Genomic DNA, 21,834 nt, shown 5'->3' with positions numbered 1-21,834 from the left:
GGTCTGATGAAAATGAAACAGACTGTCACATGAAACAATGAAACATACTGCACTGAAAGCATACTGTAACGCATTACTAATAAAAGACTCATCAGACTTATTCCTCTTGTACTAATTAGGAAACTTATTGTTCCTAATTGGAAGTTACTCAACAAGAAAGAAAATTAACAAGCTTCCCTGCATGTATCTAAAAATATTCACCAAAAGGAAGACAGACACTTCCATTCCCTTAAATTTTGCCTCTTCCCTCCCCTAGGTGTGATCTGGGCCAGTGATGATAAGGTGACATTTTCATTAATTTCAGCAGAATGAGGATAGCACCTCCATTAAAAAAAATACACTTTTTTGTTTATGTGACACCCTTTTCTTGGGATATTTTTGAGGACATTATAGTAATACAGAAACACATTAAAATAGACGGTCCTAAGATAAAGATGTTTTCCATATATAAGGATGCATACAATGCTGTATGCATAGAAGGGCAATGCAAGGACATCAGACCTAGCCCAAATGCCACAGGCAGCCTAGCCAGGGTACTGGGCTATATTTATCGCTATCACTGTCCCCAGTGTAGGTACTTCCCTAGAAGGGCAATTCAAAAAAGCTGACAACAACAGAGAACCACCTCTAGATTTTACCTTATTCCTCACTTTTCTAAGAGCTAGCTGTATCAGTTCATGAAGCTGCGAAGATGTCTATGTGTACAAACGCATGTGATGCATCACTGTAGAAAAATCAAAGCTAGAACAACCTCTAGCCTTGTGCATAACATTTAATAATATTCTTGCCATTTGACACGTTGCTTGCTGTGTCTTTGAAAAGCTTTTTGACCTTTTCACACCATTTCATTCACATGATATATTCCAAATAATATATACATACATATGGGTACATATATATGCATACACATTTTGAGATGATGTTTTTGGACCATCTTTGACTGGCTTTATGGTGGGAAAATGGTTGACTTATTCTATTTATAAGAAGTATCACTCATCTGCAATAGAACAAGCCACAGGAAGAGACACAGTGATGACAGAAATTACACCGAAGAATTCTGTAACATGGGCACTCTAATGTTTTCTTTACTTGTATCTGACTACTTTTTTAATCATCAGTGCTGTAACTTCATGGCTATAAACTGTGTGTCTGCACTGTTTGTACAGTTTCAAAAACTATTTCTCCAGTCTACAACTGAATATAAAGCATGACAAGCCTATTAAAATACCTTTAAATTACTTTTTTTATGAAAGAACTCACTTTTCTATCTCTTTTTTGAATGACTTCTATAAATGTATCTCCATGTATCCAGACCACTGAAATGGTCAATACACTATTGATCAGTGAATACAGCTTCTCTCAGAAAAAAAGAAAACAAATTTATGATCAAATACAAACCACAGCTCTACATCATTATCCAAAATGTATGCAAAATGTCCAAAAATGAATTACTATAGATTGAGCAACTATGTTACTTTAGAAAATAACATTTAACAAGCAAAACACAAAGACTGAAGAGGCCCAAATTCCCAAAGTAGCAAATTTTTTGAGTTAGGAAGAAAACCTGAACCGATACTTTAAACTGGGAATGCACATACTGTCGAGGAGGGCCAGAATAAAGAGAAATATAAAAGCTATGGTAAAGGGATACCTCAGTTAGTTAAAACTCTTGGCATCAGCAGAGTTTTCTAGTCCCTTCCACATCCGTCATCTTTCAGGCTGGGAAAGTGCTGCCATCTGTGGTATACAAGCTATAGCTTGTGCTGACTTGCCAGCTACCATGCACCAACTCCTTCAAGTAATCCCAAGGGACTAGTTCAGCTCTTTCTCTGCCTTATGCAGCTACAGATCTTTATAAAACTTTTTGAATTTCAAAACTCTCAGACTTACTTCTCTAACAAAAGTGGCTAAAGTTGATCAACAGATTCAAAACTTACTAGGAGGCAGAAGTGACAGAAGTCACACAGAATCACAGAATGGTTAAGGTTGGAAGGGACCTCTAGAGATCATGTAGTCCAACCGCCCTGCCCCATCAGGGACACCTAGAGCACGTGGCACAGGGTGGCATCCAGGCGGGTTTTGAAGATCTCCAGAGAAGGAGACTCCACAACCTCTCTGGGCAGCCTGTGCCAGGGCTCTGGCACCGTCACGGTAAGTAAGTTCTTCCTCAAATGAAGATGGAATGTCCTGTGTTTTAATTTATACCCATCATCCCTTGTCCTGTCACTGGCCTCCACCGAGAATAGTTTGGCCCTATCTTCTTTACATTATCCTCTCGAGTATTTGTACATATTGATCGGATCCCCTCTCAATCTTTTTTTCAGGCTAAACAGACCCAGCTCTCTTAGTCTTTCCTCATAAGATAGATGTTCAAATCCCTTAATCATCTTTGTCGCTCTATGTTGGACCCTCTATAGGGGCTCCACGCCGTTCTTATGCTGGAGAGTCCAGAACTGCACCCAGCACTCCAGGTGCAGCCTCACCAATGGCTTGTGGATAGACAATGCAATTCTGTATTTTAACCTCCAATGAAAACCAGGCTGAGCATAACAAAAGTACATACAGAGAGAATCATAGAATCATTATGGTTGGAAAAGACCTTCAAGATCATCAAGTCCGACTGTAAACCTGCCACCGTCATGCCAGTTAAGCCATGTCCCTAAGTGCCTTATCCACATGTTTCTTGAACACTGCCAGGGATGGTGACTCCATCACTTCTCTGGGCAGCCTCTTCCAATGCTTCACCACTCTTTTTGTGTAGAAAGTATTCCTAATATCTAATCTGAACCTCCCCTGGCACAACTTGAGGCCATTTCCTCTTGTCTTAAAGATAGTGAAGGAAGACACCCTGAATGAATCTCAGCTATGCTAGAAATATCAGTTACCTGGACCTTCTTCAGTAGTGAATTAACCAGTCCTGTTTCTATCTGTGACAGAATGCAAGATAAACTTCTGCCACTTTTTTTTGGGAATGGACAAGAAAATACCACATGTTTCACCTGGATCAGTTTATCTAGACTGTGAGAAATTAAATACCAAGAGGACATTGCCAACAAAGAGAGAGAGAGAAAAAGCTGCTCACTTCCTGGTAGGATAATGAGAATGCAGCAGCGGAGGTGTGGATTTCAAGAACACAGCAAGCTGTGCTTTATTCAGAAGGGTACCCACAGCATTTGAAACATGTTCCATAATCACATGGAAACCATGGCATGGGAGGAACACTGTAGGAGGTGGACTGTGAGGTAGAAGAAGAAAAAAAAAAAACAAAACCAGGAAAATAAATTTGCATTACGTAAAGGGGATATGACACAGTTGTGCTACTCAAAAGTTATTCCTTCTATAAAAAGAAACCTCGCTAATAATGAAAAATTGAAAACTCTTTCTTAGAAGAGGTAGTTAGGTAGCTGGGAGGCAGAACATGGGTTGTGAGACCAGTATTAGACAACGTATTTAGAAAGGAAAAGTCCTACAAAACAAAAAAATCCCTCCAAAAACAACAGTGAGAGTGAAATAAGACACATTTTAAGTTCTTTTCCTGTCAAACATGAAAGTGAAGCCAACTACCTGCCACACTGGATGCCGCATATAGAAAACAGAGAAAGAGAAGCAGAAAGAAGTGCTGAGGTCTCTAGCAGTAATTGCTGATGTTTCTTTAGAAACATTTATTTATTTATTTATAGAAACACTGAACAAGGAAACTGTGCTTCACTGACAAATAAATAAATAAATAAAGATCGCTCAGCTTTAAGGTATCAGTAACGTCCAGTAAGGTCAGATAGAAAGTCCACTACCATCAGTAAAATGTTGTCTGCTCACTAAATAACTTTTGACTTATTTCCATTAAGCCATTATTCAAGGTGCAAACCGAGCACAAGTCAAGAGTAAGTCAAGGAAATAACGTGTTATCACACATTGGACAATTGCTCAGTGACCTGCATTCAGTGAGTTAGGGGCCCTACTTTACTGCCTGGCTCACATGCCAGCAAAAGTTTGTCACAACTCTCAGAGGACTTGGGGTAGCTTTGGGACGAATAAGCAATCTTCTCTAGGCCAAGGTCAAGTCATACTATGAAGAAGGTATGAAGAAGTCTGCATAGCCTCTTGACAATCCTAATTGTACTTTGCAGAAGAGCCAGCTTAACAGAAGATTCCAATCTTTGTCTACCTCTCACCAAAAAAAAAAAAAAAAAAAAAAAAAGCTGTTCAACAGGAAGGAATAAAAGCAATGCATAATTATGTCCATAGAAATCAGCACTGAAAGTGGATAGCCTTTCCAGCAAGGATATCAAATGTATTATCCTAGCATGTAGGAAATAATTCTACTTCATGCCCATTCATGCTGAAAAGTCACTGAAAAAGAAAAGTAATTTTATATTTTGTCATCACTTTTGTTTTATTATTTTCCACTTTCTATGCTTTACATTCTACCTATGCACAGCTCCTAAGCTTACATGAATTTTACCAAGTGAAGCTTAAAATTAAGCATATTCCTAAAAGCTTTCCTGAATAGGAAGGGATTTAAACATATGTAAAATGAAATTCTCACAAGTACTTTGCTGAATTACAACTTCAAAGATAAACTCCAAAGCTTCTGCTGTCTAACCCCTCTAATCTAACATCCTCTGTGGATGAGCAGTGATATGTGGCACTTTTTATTTTTAATAATTCTATATATTTTTTCAAATCTCATGTTTACAGAGAACAGAAATAAAAGTATGACCAAAAGCAAATATACGCCCTGTGAAGTACTTTGTTTTACAAATATATGATAGAGCTATGGAGCAGATATTTGTTAAGTTTCGACCAGAAGAAGCTCTATGGCTGATGGCTTTGTGTAGCTTGTGGTCATGCCTAACACTCAGGTTCACTTTTCCAGAGGACTCTGCCTAAGTTGCTATAACTGTTTTCAGAGGAGGTATTTTGTCCCAGGAAAGGAGGGTTAAGGAGAGGAATCACTGAGCAAACCCCAGAAAGATTATGAAAATCCCCGCAGAAAATGTGACTGCTTCCTCCTTTGGAAACTTATGAAAGGACAGAAGCAATTCCTGGCCTCTCCTGGAACAGAGTCAGACAGGCTCCTATGCGAAGCTGTGATAAGCATGTTCTTGTCTTCTGTGCTATTCATCACTGAAGTCAAGAGCATGACACACTTAACATGGATCAAACTTTTCTCTACAATCTATTTCACAGATAAGATCTCAGCGAAAATGTGGGGTAGAGGAAGACACAGAAAGAGAAGAAATTAATGAAGAAATGCAGAAGGATTCTCTTGTCACTAATCATGGACACTAGGAGATATAGCTGCATTTTTTTTCCATTTTAAAGCTACAGCCTTAGGCAAGTTACACTAGAATTAGGTTATTTTTGGTTCAGTGAACTATGATTCACTATTATAGCTATGATATTTAGCAAGAGACACATAAAAACAATTGTTGAATTAAATCCACACTATTTTCTTTTATGGATAAATATCATTCTATTACTTTAGAGGAGCTCTCCATTTTAGTATTTAAAAAAATATTCTAATTCCAAAGTTGTCAGTTCTTGCAATTTTCTTGAGAATCTAGGCTCTTTTGAAAGGCTTTAGTACTACAAAATACCTAATATGTCATGAGTATAGGTCATAAAAAACCTTCAATCCATCATTCTTTATCTTTAAAATTTAATTTTGGCTGTAATTTTCCACAAAAATGTAATTCTGAAAGAATGGGAGAGTGGAAATCATGGATTTGTCTGTTTTCAGAGTGTCATTGTTCTTTTAGTTAAATGTCAGATTCCCTCTGATGAGTTGTGAAGATTGGCTTCAGGCTAATATTACATGTGCTATTCATTTTGAGTATAAATAAATACACAATTATGTAAAGCTTATGCAGTTCTAAGCTATAATTTTGCAAACTATTTAAAGAATAGACCAATTTTATATACCTGAATGGTTTCATTTAACACTTACTGGTTGAAATATTTAGCAAATTCAAAGCACAGGTAGAAGAATCTCTTTTCAGGGCAATATTGAAACATATGCCCAAATCTACCCTTCTTCATAAAACCCCATACTAAAATAAATGTATCTGAACACAGTTGTTTGCTATGAAGAAAGATAGAAGCAATTAAGAACGGAAAATCTATGTCTTAATGTAGACTGCTAAATGATGTAGTAAAACGGGGACTCACTTGAGGGTGGTGAGCTCTGTAAGGGATGGCTGGGTGGCCTTGAGATAGCTCTCTCTTCGTGCTGCAATCTTTGGAGATGGCTTCGGACTTGTGTCTGAGTCTCCACTGTCATCATCCCCCATGGCTTTAATATAACTGCCACTACGCATTCGCCGGCAGGGAATCTCATCATCTTTCCCTCGTGGAGTGTACCCAGTCCATTCATCTTGAGGAACCTGCAGTTGTAAATACAATTCCTTTATGAGTACCCTTTTTCCTGAGATTTGCACGCGCTAAACCACAACACACCCAGAACAGAAATTCAAGTGGATGAGATCCCTTCTCCAGCTGTGGCCCTCATGTGGCCTCTCCCTGTGGAGTCACAAGCACTGCTGGAGTTGTCTCTTGTTTTCCACTAGTTACCTGGGAAGTGTATAGCAACTATGATGCTAACATCTCAATTAGATCTACTATAGCCTAGATAAATCTGTTTCTGGTGATTACTGCTTTCATTAAAGGGATTTACAAACCAAATCACACCATTCTTGGTTCAGATCACCATATCCAAGACGTTTGAGAAGGTGCAATATGGATCCCTAATCAAAATGTATTCACACCACATGGCCCTATACTCACCAGAATGACTTTGGTTCAAGACACATTCCTAAGCAGTTTAGCTGCATACTAAGCACAAAAGTAGGTCTGTAACTGTGAAATTATAATACTAATGCTTCTATAACATACTTAGTGCTAGCAGATACCCATTAGCTTCCAGGAATCCTTCTTTTGAAATGTGCTAGTGTGTATGTCTCAATCACCCCTTTCATTCCCTTCTTTGCCTTTCTTCTCTTCATCTTCTTCTTCATGTTCATTATTTCTCCTGACCTGAAGTAAAAGTCACCCAACCATGGCTGTGGAAGTAGGGAATACTGCCTTTGGTTGCTTGCAAGATTCTGGGACACAGCAGAGATGGTCCTCTTGCCCACACACTCCCTCCCATCCTCTGCTCTTGAGGCTTCTGATCATCTTTTTTACTCATCGTTAAACAACACCTGTCCCTGAAATAACAGAAAGAATATGGAGCAGATCTGGGTTCCTGAAGAAGTTAAGGTATTTTGCAAAACCCATTTTTATAGTAAAGGTGAAACTGCAAAAGCATTTTTATTTAAAATATTGTATGTAAGTTTTTACATATAAGTAGTTGCTATTTTTCTCTTTGGCTTCCTATTTTTCTGATCATCCTCCCGCATCAATTATATAAGGCAAGCTATAAATGCAATGCCCAAAACCCACTACAAGCTGTATTAAACACACAATATCAAAGTTAGGGTGCTAAAATTTGTCCTACAACTTATGAATACTAGCATCTGCCAGGAAAATCACTGTTTCTTTTCTATGAAGAGCTTTTTTCTCCTCCAATATTTAACTTCTGATATATATTTTTTTGTACATATTGCTTTTAAATTTCAACCATAAGCACTTACATGCCAGTTTGTTTAGACAATCAAAATTGAAATACTACACTGTTTGCTAACAGCCTAGCTCTTGACTCCCACTACAACCATAAGCCTCAGTCCACAAATGTTACTGTCAGTGTAGGTCAAATTCTATGGCATAAAAATCAGATTATGTTGCTGTAAATTGTAAACCAAAAACACTGTGTTAAACAAAGGAACAAAGGTATTGAATTGCTTGAACAAAGCATTTATGGGATTATTGCTGGTTATAATTAATTAACTAACCCAAGTATTCACAAGCGAAGCCATTGCTTTGTTTCATTCTGGTTTCAAGCCCAAAACATCACCAACTTTCTTCCTCGTTGACTTTTCTTCTTCCTGTTGCTGACATTATGATTTATGGTCACCTTTGAACTTCCAGACTGAAAAAAGCACTTGTTTTCTCCTGTGCTAAATCTAAGCTCTCTTTCTTCCTCCAGATCTCTCTTGGCTGAGGCAGGCTCTGATTAACTCACTGGGAGTGCTGACATTTACCTCTGTGGGCTCAAGAGTTAATCCTAGAAGTGTAGTTGCATCTTATAGCTGTATCAACATTTCTTTTTGTTACTCAATTTTCCTTGCTGACTGCTCCTTATTTTCTTTAACCAATTGCTTTCTGGTGCCTCTTTTAACCATTGATCTGTGTTGTTTTAAATAACTGTTGGCTATCTTGGTTAATAATTTGGACTCCACTTCAGTGTGTAAAGTTTGTTGCTTTTCTTCCTTTCTTTATTACTCTTTTTTCCTTTGTATTTCCCTGGGGTTCAAAAATGCGTATTTCCTAACACAGAGAAATATTTCTATGTCCAGTTTTCTTTCTGAACAATGGCATGCAGAATTGCAAATCTATAGGAAGTAATCATGTAGATATCCTTAAATACAGTTTAAAGCACTTTTCTTCTAATAAAGGGGAAGGATCTAATTAAGGACTAGAGTAGCACAGACAAAGAGTACTAAATATTAAGAAAACTCACTGGAGGAACAGAGTTGAACATAAGGCCCTGATAAGTTTCCATTTCAAATGGAAAAGAAAAAAGCACAGGCCATGTTTCAATTCTGTAGCTTTTAGATTTATGCCAAGACTCCAAATATGAGAAGTTGTTGAGGCCCATTCTTACTGTGCATATATGTAACATGCAGATGAATGAAGTACTTAGTAGTGGTTTTGATTCTTCGCTGGTGACATAACAGGAATATGGATCATTTTAAACTCTTCCTCCAGCACATTTATAAAAGATAGAAAAAAATCTTTTTTTTTTTTTTTTTTTTGGTCCTAGGACTATAGGGTCATTAAAAAAAAAGTGCAGTCTATTTTCAATACCCCTCCAACACACCTGGAAAACTACAGCTTCTGCTTGTCTGGAATAATGGAAAAACTTGACTTTTCAAATCACTCATATTCAAGAAAGAAGTTAACACAGGATTAGTGAAATCAAACTTAATGAAATGCTGGGACTTCAGCCAGAACTTTAAAGGCTTTAAAAGGATATTTCAAGTCACTTTTAAGGCAGATATTAAATATCTAAGTAAGAGTATGTAAAGCATCTGTGAAACCACAGAGGGCATGCTCTTCTGTCTGTTTAATATTTTACTTACCATACTTTAGTTAAGGCTGTGTGTTTTTCTTATTAAAATAAAAAGAGGAATGAATCTATTAATACATTAAATAAGATATGGTAATATAACATTCAAGTTGCTTTAGCTGAGTAAAAGTCAAAGGATTTAAAGTTATAATGCTCACACAGCACTTCAGGCAAGCTGAACACTTGTAGTTTTATTAAATAATAGACATACTGTTAAATTTAATGCTCTAGTCCATAGCTGCAATATAGATGAGATACAGCTGCTGTGGGCATCATAAATCCGAAATTCTCGAGTTGTGTTGTCAATAGCAGCATATGCAAGCCCAATACCTTTCATGCTAAAACTTCTCACAATGATTTAAATACAATAGACCAAGTTTTGAAAACTGGTTGCAGTGAAAGTGCCACAAAACTTGCTATTTACAGATGCAAATACTGCAGATGGCAACATACCGTGACGAGATCTGACTGCACAGTTTGCATGAGGTGATCACAAGGAAGCTCCTGCTTGAGCCGGGCTTGCTCAGTGAGGCACAGTAATTTATCACAACACCACACTCTTATTATTAACACCCCTTCTGCCTTTCAGCACTCTAGTTGCAGAAAAAAAGCTGAGTCGTTCACACAGACACCAGGAATACAGCAGATTCAGGGAGCATATTCTTGTTTTGGGTATTGGAATTTGTTCTGGGTACTGGAACTTACATGATAAAAATGATGAAAATTATATGAATGCAACCCAAATTCCATTACCAAGTTACGGTTTTAAGGGTAAACCCTCTATGTGCCAAAGGAAAAAAGACAGCCGTGGTTGGGCAAACAGCATTGTTGGAGAGCAGCCTAAAACATCAACCCAGATATGCTTCTGATTTCACTTTAGGCACTGAGGATGTCTGAGTGTTGTAGAAACTGTCCTACTTGCATAGACAAGTTGCAGCAATAGAATGTTTTGGATATTTTATTCAGAAGGCATAGTAACAGCTATTGTATTTTGTTGAATAGTTTGCTTAGTTTTCTTACAGATATTTGAGTGTTTTTTTTGTCAGAAAGTTTTCAATATTTAAGAGAATATTAGGATAAGAAATTTGAGTTCAACATCCCTCTGTCTTCTTTCAGTTTTGCAAAAGTTGGAAGTTTCAGAATATAGAGCAAAAGAAAACCGTATGATATGGTGAAACTGGTAGAAAGCACTTGCAGGATGAAGATATTCTTTAGAAGTATTAGATGTTTCTTTTCTCTATTAATAGTTATTATACTTTTTATGAAAGAATCTCAATGTTGTCTCTGTATTACTCGAGTAGGACACACAACCTTTTAAACTCAGCATGACTATTTTACTGTTTTGGACAACAGAGGCAGATAATATATAACAGCAACATTTTAATACATCTGTGCCTATAGGTAAGTGCCTAAAGCAATATAAACTAAGTGACCTGATTTTCAGAGCTTCTTTGTTTGGTGCCTAATAGGAACAGCTGTAGCAACACATAGTAGACTATGCAATTTAGTGTTTCATATTGTGGGAAAGAAATGACACATTGAGCCTCTCAAAACTACAGATTAGGAAAATAAAATGGATCACACTGTCTCTTCCATTCTGTTTCTATGCATATGATACTAAGCACACTGTAATGCCTTGCTTTCTGTTGATCTGGAAAATGCTGGGAAAAGAGCCTATCTGAACACCCAGCACTTTAAACATTTTTTGAAGTCAGGAGGTCTGTACAAATTTTCCCCCAGGCTGTTGCTATGTTTGAGTGGCCAATACTATACCTTACAAGGTCACCTACTATGCTGCATGCAAATGCATATGCACAGTAACTGCTGCCTTGGAGGATTAATGGCATTAAGATTGACATACTTGTGATAAAACTGTTTAATGTTTTCAAGAAAATCATATTATCCAATTACTTGGCAATATAATTTTTCAGTAGCAGACTATCAAGCAAAAATATCACTTGCATAATTATCTTTACTCTCATGAAGAAGAGGAGAGAACGGAGTAGTCAAAAAGAAAACTCAGCTCTAACAATGAACATCATTGTTTTCACTAAAATAGAGCTATTATTATTCACAGTATTGAAGTAATGGAGAGCCTGGAGACATTTCATTTTGCAAATGATCTTTAAGATCATGTACAATTCTTTCTCTACAAGTCTAAAAGTCAAGAGTGCACTTTTAATTATACAAAAAGCCTAGTGAAATAAGAAACAATCATTACTTCAAACAAAACAAAACATTTAAAATATATAACAAAGGCCTCACAACTGAGCAAGTTATTGAAACTTTCAACTTCAAACCTTCAACATAAACCTAAAAAGAATGTTTCTTACGAATATGAAAATTCACACTGTGCATTCTTTCTTCTGATTGAATGACAGATACAACATTTACCATAAACAGATAATATATGTAACAGAGTGCCACCAGCCCACCTCATACCTGGATTCAGCTTCACTTACTGAATGAGTTATCTGTCCTCATCATTATCTGAATTTAAGTTGCTGTGCAAAGATCCACACTTTGTAATTAGCCAGCCTGAACCACCTGGTCAGTCCCTTTAGGCATTCCTTTGAAATAAAAGAACTCGATTTTTCTAATAGCCTAGATCCACCCCCTAACTGGCCCCCAATTTTTAGCCATTCATTTCAAAACCTCACACATAGTGAGTATATTATTTCACATACCACCACCACCACCACCAACAAAACAGCATATAAAGACAGAAGTACAAAATCCAATTTTTATTCAGGCTTTAAATATTAAAAAATTACAGTATCATATTTCCTTCTTTTTTTCCCCCCATCCAGGATTGTTATTAACTTACCTTATTGGATGAAATACCAAACAGACTGTCTCTATAGCAAATTAAGTTCATGACTGATCTCTAGTTTGATTTGGTTTATTTCGGCTGAGAGCATTAAAGCTTCTCCCTGTGCTTCGCCAAAGCAGTGTGGATGACTACAGAAGTAAACACAAGGACTGGAAGGGAGTGGCTAGTCATCGCTCACAGCAGTAGACTTGTAACTTTAGCTTTCTATTAGTATGCAAATACTTAATGAAATGAAATCACACAACTGAAGAACAATGCCTAATGACTGCTCAGTGCAGATTTTCAAACCCATGCAATTTGGTTTTCTTAGCAGTTATTATGCTTCCTTTGCATGTTGTTAAGGAAGCTTCAATTGCCATCTTCCACTTGCTAAGCCTGTTCCTGGCATTCATAAATTTTGAATTAATTGGACCAATAAAGATGAGCAGCATTCCATTCTGCCAAAGGGCACATGTGAAGAATAATTGAATTACAAAAAATAAAGAAAGCCTTAAGCTTTGAAGAACATGTATATGTTTAGTAGTCTTCAAAAAATTTCATAAAGGCAGTAAGGAGTTGCTCTCATTTAGTACAAACTTAATATTTTCAAGATCTGCAGCAACACATGCTTTAGCTTGTACAATTTTTGCAATCAGGTACTATTTTAAACTCATTTCATTTGGATGACTTATCTCCACATATTTTTACATGAAGAGTATTACCAGCCAAGAAAAAGGACTTGTCCAAGACAGCAAAACTGTTTCCTGAATCCTATGTGCCCACAACTTGTATCAAACCTAAGCAAGCACTGTGAAGGATTACCATACTCCACTCAAAAGTAGTTTAGAAAATCTTCTAAAGCAGTACGAGTCAGTAGACAAAAGTCCTCGAGCATTGCCGCAGCTTAGAGTTTTCCTTCATAGAAAGATTCCTTGACCTCTGACTTTTGACTCTGATTCACATCCTATCTGATGAGGAATAATAATGGTGTGTCTCCTACACAAAACAGCCTCAACTCGGTTCAAAATGAATGTTCCCCTGCTGATTTACGCATAAAAATCCAACCAAGAGTGAAGAGGACCGCACGTTCTGCAGAAAGGAAACCAAATAGCAATGACCAGCTCAACTAACTGAAAGAAAAATAACTAAAGGTCACACAACGTGGCTTTTGGCCAGGACCTTGAATTAAAACAACTCTGATGATACAATTTTGGATGATATTTCCTAAGTGGTAGGGGGCAGACATTCATTCTCATTTTTCCCAATGCCTTTAAAGCTTTCAGGGTCCAGAAGCCTGACAAGGACCTGTCTCTTAACATGAACATCAACCCTTGAAAGGACACTTTTGGTGAATAGTAATGGAAGAATGATCTTTAACTACCAGGTACCTTCTTTGGGGTGAATCAGTTCTGTCCCTAATCACTTCAGCACCTGCACATAATTGGATTCAAGCACTAATACTGTGAAATGCAATGTCATTTCACCTTTCTTTCACCATATCTGACTGCAAGTCCACCATCAAGCTGGCAGGAAACTGGGTCATGGATGAAGAACATGTAGCTAATCTGAATCCTTGTAAGAGAAAGAGATGTGGAGGGAGCACTAATAGTATTTTGAGAAAAACAACTCTGATGTTCTTTCCGTTGGCTGACTGTAATTAAAAGTGGATAGTCTCTGATGCTTTGCTAATGCTGCATTCTCACAAACAACTGTAAGTATTGCAGTTACCTACCCACTCCAACTGATTATTAGCTTCTGTTACCTTCTACCATACAGTGGCCAGACTTCAGTGACATGATGCTTTCTTTGGATTACAGAAATGACATATACCTGTCTAAGAAGCCTTCATCCAGCTTTATGGATGTTGGTATGTTTTCTTGGACATCATGGGTTTTCTTGGGCAACCCAAGTTGTCACCTGTGGTCTATACTACTGCCTCACTGGATACTAAATAAAGACTAAGGTAAGATCTTTTGGGAACACAACGGCTGGAGACCAGGAAATCTGGAAGATGTCCTAACAAACGGACTAGCATAATGGGGTTATGTCAGTAAAACAAAATTAGATAGAAGGTTAGACAGAAGTCCTGGCCCACCAGAGCAGCTATTATGCCTTATCCATCCGCACAGCACATTTCTTAGCCTTGGGTAAGATAAATGGACAGTGGCATATCTATCAAAAGTCCTGTAATCCTCTCACCCTCTACTCAAGACAGATATTTTATGTTACTTCACTACTGAGAGAAGCTCAGCATTGCAATATGCACAACATAAAAGCATACATGGGACAGAACAGAAAATGTGGCCAGCTGCCCCTAGCGCAAATTATTTTTCTGGCACCGCAGAATTCCTTGCACAAATTTTACTCCTGAAACAAACAAACAAAACCCTCGAAAAGCAAGGAAACAAAAAAGTATATAACTTAAAGTAGGGGAAATATTCCTTATAATTTTACTCTTAATAAAGACAATGCATCACAACTCACTGTTTATTTCCCAACTACTGCGCATGTCTCCACAAGAAATATGAGGGATTTCAAACTCAGATTCAGCCTGAAATGATCGTCTTTGCTGCATTGAATTTGTCTTCAAGATTTTGATTTGGTTTCTTTAGAGTGGAATTACTGAAAACAATCAGATTAGAACGTGCCAGATACTTAAGGATACAGAAAGGAGTCAGACTCAGGACCATATCTTAACCAGGGTCAAATTAACCATGTTTTTATCAAAAGGAACTGGAATGTACATCAAACACTAGTTTTTATATGCTGCCCTAATTTGCATAAATATCTCCAACTCAAAGAATATGTAAAACTTAGAGTCACCCAATTATGTTGCTAGATCCTATATTGTGTATGCTCATAACACACAATAGGGATCCAGTTAACAGAACTATGTTCATTAATGGATGAGCTATTAGAACATAGGGATGCTAAGAAGATGAAACACAAGTAATTCTTCATGTTAATATGTTGTTACATTGGTGCTGGAGCATTCAATATTAAAAAATAAATAAAGCATGCTGGTAAAATCAAAGGATAGAAAATGACAAGCTTAGGTACAAGGGCAGATAAGATCTAGCTACATTTGAAGTACTGTCTTTGCCATACACCAGCAGTTAGGTGGTATTACTGTACCATTACTGTACCATTACTGTACCCTTACTGTATTACTCAGACACCAAAAGTTGGTCCAGGCTTTCATCAAATGAATGAGAACATAGAAGTTATTAAGGTAATAGAGTTAGCAAGATAATTCTCACCACCAATAATAATAATTCTAACAAAATATTTTTAGGTAAACTAAAGGATTCCAAGGGTCAAGGGGAGAGCTATATTAATATGTTCTCCTACTTTTTCTCCTAATACAGCAAAGGCATCTTGAATAGGTAGGCTAAATAATCAAGATATAGGCTCAGTTGAACTGTTATGAATATATATATATATATATATATATATATAAAAATATTTCTGCTTTAATTATAATTCCAGTCTGTCCTAAATCCCATGACTTCACTAATTCTTCATGTTCCCCATCCGACAACATTTTTTTTACAACTGAAAATAGCTCAATATGAGTGAATATTAAAACACAACTTCCATATATATACACAAGGACATACTGAAAGATTAATTTAAATACAGTAATTGTGACAGAAATGTAAACATCACCAATGAGGAAAAAAAAATTGAAAATCCAGATAGACATGTACACATAAATCCAGTACAACAGACCTAGGATAAATTACTGTGTCGTAAGGATAATCATTTTACCTGGTTTGCAGTAGGCTGGCAAGCAAGTTATTTTATATGAGTTTCTTAACACTAAAAGACTTACTGCACATCACAGACAACATTCACATAGGACACGGAACACAATCAGAGCCCTCTGCTAGCAGATCCATGCTGTGATAAACCAGGAAATGTTTATCCCATGCAGGAACTTTGCTCACAGTTTTCATAGCGTATCCCCTGGTCTACCACCAAAGGAGCGCAGGCTTCCTGACCTACAGCCTTTCACTTTCCTTCCTTAGTCGCATATATCTGATACAACTGATATCAGCCTCATCTAACTGACTCACATTGAAAGAAAAAAGGAATAATAGGAAGAATACCATCATTTTTCTCTCTCTCTTAACAAATGGGCCAAAGCCTATGGGAACTATAGGGAATACTGAATGCCAAAACCTTAATTAGAGACAAAATGTGCAGTATATCGGATAGATACTCTATTAGCTTCAACAGTCAGTCAAGAATTCATAGAAAACAAGAGTGTATTTAGACCCTATTGTTCTCAGAAAAAAAATACTGTTGCTTACATTTCATCTTTGATAGTTCTGCTTAATTTTAAGTATTCTGAAGAAGAAGCTGACAGAGAAGTTGCTCAGTGCTTTATAGATTATTCTCTCTAGGAATGGAAAGTTATTTTTAAATCAAAATTTAGAGAAAACAGGAACAAAGTAAACTTTGATGAAATTAAAATATTTTCCTGAAGCAAGAAATAGTTCAAAAATCACCTTACCTTACTTCTTAACACCAAAGCTTCCTTTCCTGCTTTATCAAATATAAAAAATAATATGAAACTTTAATGGTGAACGCTATCCTGCCCCTTGTTCTTGACGGAAGAAACAGAAGAGAGCAGAACAATTCCATTCCAGAAATGCAAATGAGAGGAAAGGCATTATTGGACAGGCTTTTAATTATTCCAGGAGCTTGTATCTACTTCAAAAGGCATATGAAGTTAAGTCAGATACTCCTAGTTACTCCTTTTCTTGAAACTCCAAAGATGCAGTTAAATACACAGGATAGAAAGAGAGTCCATTGGGGGATAAGGAAAAATTGCACAGTGCAAGGGAACTCTGCACATGATCCAAACGCCAAATTATGAGAAATTAGCCCATCTGTAACAAGAGCTACTGCCAGCTCCTTCCACAGAATGACTATGTGGAAAATATCACACCAAGTGAGATAATTGTTTGTTATTTCAATGTCTTTAGACTGAAAATTAAACCAGATGATACTTGTGTGATAAAAGCTGCTAGAAGCAAATGCATACTGAATTTAATCTGTGATCTCTCATATATTCAGAAGTATAGAATAAGGAAAATTTTCATGTATACTGAGTTTTTAAAAAGTCACTCACTCATTGTGATATTATAACTAGAATGGTTTGCATGAACAAAATAGTTCAGTCTTGCAGGGACCGCAGAATTTATGTTCTGGACCATAACAACAGCTTAAAGTACAAGTGAGTTGATAAGAAGACCTATGCCACATTTAATGAGATAAATGAAACAAAGAAGAAATATCATACTAGTTAAAGTATGCTAGCTAAAGTATAATTTCTAACTTTAATAATAAGCTATCCTGTACTGTCATAAATTTGTGGCCAAGTAGCTTTTGTTTGATTCAGCGCATTTCTGAAGAATCTAGGACAGCACTCTTTTGGCACAGCGATCAAAAGGTCACCAGAAAAATAGCAGATATTTGGAATACCTTTACAGCCCACTACTAGAGTGATACTCTGCTGTTGCTAATATATATTTATACTGCGGGGTGGCCAAAAGGCCTCAGTGGCATTTGGGCCCCATTGTGCTGGACACTGTAGAAACACAAAAGGAAACAAAGCCCATGCCCCAGAGGGCTTGTAGTGTAAAAAGAAGAGAGATACAGAGCAGGGAAAGGCAGGAGGATGCATTAAAAATAAAGAGTGACTTTTTAATATCTGCATCTGTTTGTTATCTTTTTAAGATGCCAAGGGAGTAGAATAATCCCAGTCTGCTCCCTTAAATCTACCTAGTTTATTTAGCTGTCTGAATATTCTTTGCAATGATAATCAAAGCCTGATTAAGACCTTCTTCTGTATTTTAACAATTTCAACTCCAATGTTGTATTTCCCTGAATTTTACAAATAGACATGCAATTAGAAAAAAAAGTGGAATTAAATGGAAAATGAACTTAAACGACCACTGAGGACACAAACAGGATGGGAAATAGTCTGAATTTCATCAGTCTAATACCTGCCCTTGACAATTGTTGGATGTATTTTCATAAAGACATAGATAATGTCCTCTAATTCCACTTCAAGAGTCTATTCCTGTCAGTTAAAGATTATCTAAAAGTCCCTATGGAGGTGTTCGCTTTAAAGCTGACACTGGCACAGTTTTTCACTCTTTTCTAGCCATTTGGCCGCACACTGAATTGTTGGCTATTTTACTGAAATCTGTGTGGAAAACTGATGGAGAAAACAAAAACATAAACAAAAGAAATGTCCAAAGTAAGCATAACAACCTAGTCCAAAATTACAATTTCTTCTGAATCACAAAACGCAGATCAAAGCAACTTAACACAAGCAATCTTAAAAGGTTGTAACCTTAGGCTCTTTTGAAGTCTCTGTCCCTCCCCAGTCCATATGCACAGCTGTAAACACATACCTTCATACTGTCTTCTTACCCCCACTGCCCCTTTCTCCTAACAATTACCAGAAAATACACACATCCATTTTTTTTACAATTAAAACCTAGAATCCCAGAGGTCTGCATTCAAAATTATTTTGCATGCCATTCAATAATTCCTCTTAAGATCAAATTTTAAACGTAGATCCCTCAGTCCTACGCCTTCCCTAAGTACTGACTTACAACAACAACAGAATGTGGAAGCTGTATGTTTCATTAAAGTACTCCTATGAGAAAACTCGTTACAATTTCTACATGAATAGACAGGATTCCCTATATTAAAACGAAGCCCCCAATATATTAAAATGAAACCAAATTGTGTTAGCAAACCTCCTTTTTCCTCATGGTCTTCTCTCTTCTCTGTGCAACGTTGTTCCATCTTACACATACACTTAGATGTGCCATAATAGCGTTGTTTAAAGTGCATAAAAGCTATCCACAGCTCTTCTAAGAATGAAACAGTTTTAATATTTCCTGATCCATGTTCCTGCCACAAACATTCACCGGCAGTATGATAGCTCCAAGAGCAGACATCTGATTCTTGACATTTAAAGATACAATACTGGTGAAAAATAGTGACGCTGTATTAACTGCAAACAGCTTGTGAGGGAGTAGGTGATGTACTCCTAAAATGTATAATCAGAACAAGCAATAATTTCAACCTTTTGCTTTTATACTTTTGAATCAAAGCCACGAGAAAGAGAAATAGCCAGATAAACAAATCTGGACACTTTACAATAACTATTTTATCAGATTTTATATTAAAAGGCAAAAAGAAATGTAGATTGTTTTTCTGCTGCAGGGACTACTATGGTACCTCTAAGTTTCTCAAAAGGGTCTCCAAAGCTTTCATAATAAAATAGGCAATAATTGAAGGCAAATCCTGAAATTACAGAAATCAAAGAATCTGTATCCTGGTAACGTCTGTTAATTGACACTGCAATGCTAACTATAAGCACTACAACATCAATTTCTCTATACCCCTACTGTGAATGCCTTCTAAATTCAAAAAGGACATAGAAAGGTCTTATTTTTTTCCATATGAAAAAGTTAAGCCTATTCCAGTAAAACTTGCTTCTGTGAAATACTGAATATTGGTGAAAAAAAAAAAAAAGAAAAAAAATCAGCTTCATTATCCCTTATTTTGTGCTCAGGGAGCCCTCCGGCAGAACAAAATATCAGAACAAACCTCCAACCCCCACAAAAACCTGCAACAAGGCAGAGCACGGTTAAGAGCAATCAGTTCTCCACACTGTACCTGAAGGTACTGACATGACCGTTCCTGTTGACATGTCTCTGCCTTCACAACTGTCTGGTCCAGGTTAACTGATGCTTTCTGGTAAACTTCACGGGCTCTGCTCACGGTTAGTGTAGAGGACCAAGAGCTTTTCTTCATTAACTGGGAGTCCAGATTTACAGGCAGGTTTGCACAGGTAGAGCATTTGACATCATTATTGCTTCTGGATGACTTCACAGTATGTTCACTAATAGTGTTATAGGCTTCCATAAAGTACTGGGAAGAAGAACGATCAGGGCACCTTCCCATGGTCATGACCCCACTGGGGCCATGATAAATGCAAACATCGTTGTCCAGGTTGTCATCTGAACTCCACCATCCTGAGGCACTGGATCTGGGCTTACCTTCTGATCGCCTTTCTTTACTCTTGCTGCGCTTCCCATACCTCATCGTCTGTGACTCCTCCGGGCTCGCTTTGCCCCCATTGACGCTCCCCTTGGAGGGTCCCTCAAGTGAATGGGACTTGGTAAAGAGCTTTTGGACAGAATGGACCAAATGCCGGATCCTCCCTGGGCTGTCACTGCGGTGCTCCAAGGCAGTCCGCTTGTACTGCAGCGTATGGTAGCCATCGCGATTCAGAGGCAACTGTCGCTCAAACTGGTCCAAAAGGTTGGCAGGAATGCGGTTAGTTTTATTGGCAGTTCCGTGGGGAACGAGAGCACACTCGTCCTTAAGTTCGTGGTGAGAATTGTAATGTCTCCGAGGAAAAGTGCTGCTGGCAATCTGATCGCTGTAGGGCACCATGCATTCTGCCTGGAAAGAGTTCCTTTGAGTGTAGTAAGGGTGATCTGCTGGGTGAGGGTCCACTGGATTTAACAAATATGGCTTCCTGTCTGGGTGATGTGGCAGGCTGTCACACTGTGGGTCACAGGCAACCCCATGATGATGACTACGGCTGCTGGATAATCCCTTCATGGTCGTTGGAAAGCAGGTCCCAAAGTCATCTAATACGTATGGCTATGCAACGGGCAGATCTCAGAGAAAGGCCTAAATGAATGAAACACAACAGAAATCATAAGATATCTAAGTTACGAGAAAAAACAGCACACGTATTTTAGGTATCCACTGCCTTTTATTATAAAAATCATCAAAGTAAAACTTTTCTGATTCTTTTTATTACTTAATCTTTCCTATGGCCATACATGACAATATGTGGGGATGCCCAAAAAAGATATGAGAAAAATGGACTCGTTCCACTAGCTGGAAAACAAATATGAGAGAATTTTGTGATATGAAATTTATTGCCATTCACTTCTCCACAGCAATATAAATATTGCTACCTAACTCTAAAATCTCAGCCCTGAAAACACCAATGGGCAGGGACCTCCAGGGGGGACTGGACTGCTCATCTGCATGTTTTCAGGACCTAATACATGTGTCGAAAAAGATCATGTCCTTAATGGAGTGCCTTCTGGGTTACTTTTGGGCAAACACAATGCATGGTGTAATCAATGGGAAACCTTCCTCTGGTGTTAATGCACATTTGTTCATGGTTCAAGGGCAGTTTTACTTTAGCTGCATTTTGTCTGCCTTAAGTATCTCAAAATAGGACTGAAACATTATTTTTGTAAGCTTTTTTTTTCAATTTAAAAGTAAAACAATAATACACTTCACTGACTATCAAAATGAAGTCAAACGAACTGCTTAATGGTCCACTATTTGAGTATCCCTACTCTCTCTATCATTGAGGGAATTGGTATAGGCAAAACTTGTTATTGCTTTAACAGTCTAAGGGATTTCAACACTTACTACCTTTGTCCCTGAAGTTATTTGGCCCTGAAGTGACTGTTGTATATTGATTATAATATACAACAATATGAAATGGAAATCTTCCCTCATGATGTGATAAAATAACTAAGCTAGACGTCCTCATTGCAGCTCTCACCACTAGCAAAGGGCTGGACACGCTTGTTATTGCAATCTTTGAGCTGCTAACGCATAAATTACCAGGTTCTAAATGTCGCAAAACGTTATCATGGTGACATCCCAGCTTCGTGATGGGCAGAGGGTGATGAAGCAGAGGACTCTGCAGAGGGAGTCCTGC

The 21,834-nt window shown here is 37.5% G+C and overlaps 1 protein-coding gene across 2 annotated transcripts in view; it reads right to left on the bottom strand.

Annotated features, from left to right (window-relative positions):
• Window positions 1-21,834, bottom strand: part of DLGAP1 (DLG associated protein 1) — a 368,869-nt gene that overhangs the window by 111,530 nt on the left and 235,505 nt on the right. The window contains exons 4-5 of one of the 2 annotated variants that reach the window (XM_088524110.1): window positions 19,752-20,777; window positions 6,172-6,386 (exon numbers count right to left, since the gene is read on the bottom strand). In XM_088524110.1, the coding sequence (XP_088380236.1) occupies window positions 6,172-6,386; window positions 19,752-20,705 (1,169 nt within the window). In that variant the 5' untranslated portion in view covers window positions 20,706-20,777. Of the gene's footprint in view, window positions 1-6,171; window positions 6,387-12,056; window positions 12,188-19,751; window positions 20,778-21,834 lie in introns of those variants that run through there. The other variant, XM_088524111.1, reaches the window with a different exon arrangement.

This window comes from Tinamus guttatus, unplaced genomic scaffold (genome assembly GCF_059628265.1).
Source record: "Tinamus guttatus ecotype Peru unplaced genomic scaffold, ASM5962826v1 Tinamus_guttatus_pri_ptg000203l, whole genome shotgun sequence".
NCBI lineage: Eukaryota > Metazoa > Chordata > Aves > Tinamiformes > Tinamidae > Tinamus > Tinamus guttatus.
Note: the sequence above shows the minus strand (reverse complement) of the source record. Positions and strands in the feature narration are given on the sequence as shown.